We start from the raw sequence: 5000 nt of genomic DNA, 5'->3' as shown, positions 1-5000 counted from the left end.
TTAATTGTAAGGTTCGATGTGCTGGAAAAGAAAGTTTTCGACTGATCTCTTAAGAATGAATAGCCTTATACTTAGTCTAATTGGACACACAGAAAAAATAGTATCCTCCTAAAACAGAGAGAGAGAGAGAGAGAGAGAGAGAGTGAGGGGTAGAGTCCAGTGTACAGTAGCTATACCAGCAACACTGACCGTATGTCTTCTTTATGGTATAGACATCAGTCATGAAGTGTTCCTGCACGAAGAGGAGATTGAATACCATGTCGATGGGCAGCGCCACCACCGTGTAGAGCAGCTCCTTCCCTTGGTGCTGGTTCTCCTGGGGACACCCGCTGCCCACCACCACAGCTGAACATGCAGTATACAGGAAAAAAAAATCCATTACAATGCTTTACTATTGAATCGTTGTCTTTAGATGCGTGTATTACTATTCATGATAACTTATATCCTAGTTTTATTTAGTAAGAAAACATAAACCTGCAAGGCTTCTATTAGTTTAGTTTGGTTCGTTTACTCCCAGCAATAAAAGATAATTTAATTAAAGGGAAGTTAGACAAACTGCAAGAAAGTGGCGACTGCGAGTTGAACACAGATCAAGAGCATTCACATGGTGAGGACATGAAGATATCTCTCATGTGTCTCTACAGACATTTGTGGTATTGTGTGTTTCAGGGATAGGACAAGATCTGAACATTCATATACACTCTCTCTCTCTCTCTCTCTCTCTCTCTCTCTCTCTCTCTCTCTCTCTAGGTAAATGTGCAAGCTTCTTAATGTGTAGCTCCTGTTCGCCTAGCAGTAAATAGGTAAGGGATGTAATTCGAGGGATTAAGGCCTTGCTTTTCAAGTGTTTGGAGTATGGTGTGGGCTCAGTCCTACCAGAAGATCGGTATATAAGTTCTGAACTCGCTCCGTAATGAGAAGGATGGTTGAGTGACCAAGACGACCTTGAATCTCTCTCTCTCTCTCTCTCTCTCTCTCTCTCTCTCTCTCTCTCAGGGAAGTATATACAGTGTAACACACACACACACACACACACACACACACACACACACACACACACACAATGACAGCTGCCTATGAAAAAGTATGACTAGTCACTTTTTTATAGACATAGATAAGAAAACTGTTTCATCAAGTAAGGGGCCGACTGTAGATGTTGGGGGTTAGAGGCTTAGACCGCACTGTCAGTGGCAAAATATTCTGAAAAATCGGGTTTAAGCCTTGCAGGTAAGATTGTGGGTCAGAAACATTCGTCAGGGAATGTGGTAACTAAAGACTTATAAAGTATTTATAATTTTATAATGAAAAGCATCATGAATAAGATTTTGGTGTGTGAAATAAAACAAATATACATCTTATATTATGTTACTATCAGAACAGTGGTGAACAGCTAGTTGTAATCATTTTTTGTATCACTACTTCATTTCATGTTAAATAAGGACAGGGGATGACTAAGCTTGACAATGGTGTGTGTAGCCAATTCCCTGAGCGACATTTCTGACTCATAGCTTTACCTTTAAGATTTAAAACTGAATTTTTGGTAATATGTTTCAACTAATAAAACGAAATACAGCCCCACATCACCCTTACTGTATATTTCGCCAAGAACGAGTATTATGTACATCTGATACTTACATTTTTTTCCTATATGTAAATAAAAACTAAATATGGAATAAATCTGTGTACGCTACACCCTTCATGATGCGGAAAAGTCTCTATAGCTCTTCTATCCAGCAATAATGTTGGATAATTGCTAAGTACATAAGCCTATTATTCAGTATCTTACAAACAGGATCACGCCATATTCAAGGTTATGAAACATTGATGTGAATGTCTGTAATTACATCGGATGCCACAAAAATAAAAATAAAAAAATAATCTTTTCACGTGCGGCATCCCATAAGAAATAGAAACAAGCTTTTGTTCATCGTCATCTGTCCACTTTCAGTGTTGCCAACACATCTCTGACAAATTATTTATTTTCAACAGCACTTGTACGGTACACTCCCTTATAAGATATTATTTCACATCACCCAACATACCAGCGCGTAAGTGATAAAATGATGAGTTATGATTAGATGGCGTTATCAATTCTGAGTGTTTCACCTCTCACATATACACTATTCCTATTACAACAACAGCAACAACAACACCGTACGGTACACAGGACACAGGCAGTAGGTGTGGTACAGCAAAGAGTCCCACCATTGTTGAGGGGCGGCGGGGGCGACTTCGGTGTGGGCGGGGGCTCCTCGCTTTCCGTGGAGTTGTCACGTGACACTTGCTGGTGCTCTGAGGCGGCGTACACAGACAGATGACTCTCATACATGCTTCCGCTGAGTCTAGTGAAGGCAGGACCCTTCTCTTCCTTTACACTGAAGCTGTTGCTCTGCATCTGCACCAAACACAATGTTCAGCTTTCATAAACAACTTTTGTATATGCAAAGACAGGCTGTGACAACTAATATTATATTTAGAAAGAGCTGTTGTGGTAGCAACATTTACAGTTCGTAACACATTAGCAGTAATCACACAAACAAGTCCTGCAACACTCACATATGTATATAATAAACGCACCAGGAAAGAGGTGATGTAACAATGATGAAACTGATAATGGCACAGCAAAGGCATTCTGACAAACTCACCAGGAGTTACTGGTGGACCGAATAATGCGAGACTTGTCTGTGGTCTCTGGCTCATGGTATCTTAAAATGATTCACTTGAAAAAAAAAGAAATATGTAGAGGAAGCCACAACACAAATGATGTAAGGTTAATTACATAAGAGCGTCAACCTTACCTGTGGATCTTGTGTATTATACTGGTAACATCAATATGAGGAGAAGTTCTATGTAAATGATGGAGGAAATCACCAAGAAACGGAGCATTACAAAGAATACCTGAGAATGTTACAGAGTTGAGAAAATGGTGAATTTAGTTAACTGCACTTAACTAAAAGAAGTATAGGCTTAGACTCCTGAGGAACATCATGAATTTAAAGAATTCGAAACATATGAGACATCTGGAACATTTTGGATCTTTTTATTAACGGACCCCCAAAAATATTTCATTCATCTTAGGTGTTGGATTAGGGCCAGTCTTTGTTAGCTAAATGTTTTCAAGTAGAAGATCATTTACAAGAGAATATCTACCGGATAAGGAAAAAGATAAAATACTTCAGCTTGGGGAAACAATATAAATTAAGTAGTAGTCATACTAATGGCATAACATTGAATACAAAATTTTAAAACCTTAATAAAAACACGGAAAAAAATAAGATTGATAGTGTAGATAATGAAAAAAATATCAGCATAAAAATCCAAATGATATGAAGAGCAAACAGAAAGACACACAAAAAATGCAAGAATACAAAATAATAAATAAACAAGACGGCAATTCTCAGTCTTGACGCTCATGTCATTTAAAATTCCTGATGGTTATAAATATTATAAATCGTGTGTGTGTGTGTGTGTGTGTGTGTGTGTGTGTGTGTGTGTGTGTGTGTGTGTGTGTGTGATTTAACAAAAGCATAGTTTACTCTCTCTCTCTCTCTCTCTCTCATATATATATATATATATATATATATATATATATATATATATATATATATATATATATATATATATATATATATATATATATATATATATATATATATATATATATATATATATATATATATATATATATATATATATATATATATATATATATATATATATATATATATATATATATATATATATATATATATATATATATATATATATATATATACTATCTGTTTATCTATCTATCTTACCGTTCACGATTTGGTACAGATGAAGTTCCTCAGTGTTTCATTGCACACGTATAACTTTTAGGCAAAGGTTATTTCATAGTTAACAGTCGTACATGCTCACTCGCATGTCAACGTTTACTCAACACATCACTGAAATGTTGGACCACACCAGCAACACTCCACTACCACCAAGATGCTACAGGAACTCTACCAACAGTCCCACAGACAACAGTGTAACACTGACAACCGGCACATAGAGGTTTGCTTGGAGAGTAGTAGTCTTTTCTCAACTGTCTAAACTTCCTCACCTTCTCGAGCTTCATGACTTGGCCTGAACAGCTGAACACTGATCCGAGAGTAAGCCAATGGCCCTGCTGCTTCTCTTATCTCATCGCTCAAACTGATAAGAAACATAGTGCCGCGACACTGCCCTTCTTGTGTCACAGGAACAGCATGAGATGGTATGAAGCAGCTTGATGACTAAGGATGCGTACACAGAGAAAGCATGTTACTATTACTATTGTTATCATTACTACTATTGTTACTATCATTATTATTATCATTATTATTATTATTATTATTATTATTATTATTATTATTATTATTATTATCATTGTTACTATTATTATTATTATTATAATTATTATTATTATTATTATTATTATTATTATTATTATTATTATCATTATCATTATTACTGCTACTACTATTATTATCATAATTGTTGTCATCATTATTATTATCATCATTGTTATTATCATTATCATTATGACAAATACAGCTTCTATCCCTATCGCTCACCGAGCGGGTTGGAGCTGTTTACCCGCGTCTTTTGTGAACATTTAATCGCGTTGGTTTCCGGCGCTGATCAGCGCTGAAAACCAGCGTGCCAGGTAATCTGCTTTCTCTTTGCACTCACCCTTAAGCAGTATACATATTTCAGTACGCGTAATTATTTCTGCCTACTTGTTTGTTGATATATTTCATATGAGTTGTTTTTCTTATGTCCATTGACTTCTTATGCAATAAGAAAATTCAGCAAAACTATACATATTTACTAAAGGACAACTGTTATATCAGTCATTGTGCCTGCTAGGATAAGGAGATAATGCTAATTTTTATTCACTATAACGTGGTATATAGAGAACAAAGGAATAACTGTAGCGCTTTTGTGTCGCTGTCACAAATTACCATCTGAACGAATGCTTGCCACTGAGGGTA

At 36.0% G+C, this 5000-nt stretch overlaps 1 protein-coding gene across 2 annotated transcripts in view; it reads right to left on the bottom strand.

The window, feature by feature from the left end:
• Positions 1-4211, bottom strand: part of LOC123505072 (protein Aster-C-like) — an 8470-nt gene extending 4259 nt beyond the window's left edge. The window contains exons 1-3 of one of the 2 annotated variants that reach the window (XM_045256105.1): positions 4088-4211; positions 2206-2395; positions 190-345 (exon numbers count right to left, since the gene is read on the bottom strand). In XM_045256105.1, coding sequence (XP_045112040.1) covers positions 190-345; positions 2206-2395; positions 4088-4102 — 361 coding nt within the window. In that variant the 5' untranslated portion in view covers positions 4103-4211. The other variant, XM_045256107.1, reaches the window with a different exon arrangement.
• Positions 4212-5000: the final 789 nt, after the last annotated feature.

This window comes from Portunus trituberculatus, chromosome 17, assembly GCF_017591435.1.
Source record: "Portunus trituberculatus isolate SZX2019 chromosome 17, ASM1759143v1, whole genome shotgun sequence".
Taxonomy (NCBI): Eukaryota; Metazoa; Arthropoda; class Malacostraca; order Decapoda; family Portunidae; genus Portunus; species Portunus trituberculatus.
This window is presented reverse-complemented; position numbering and strand designations above follow the sequence as displayed.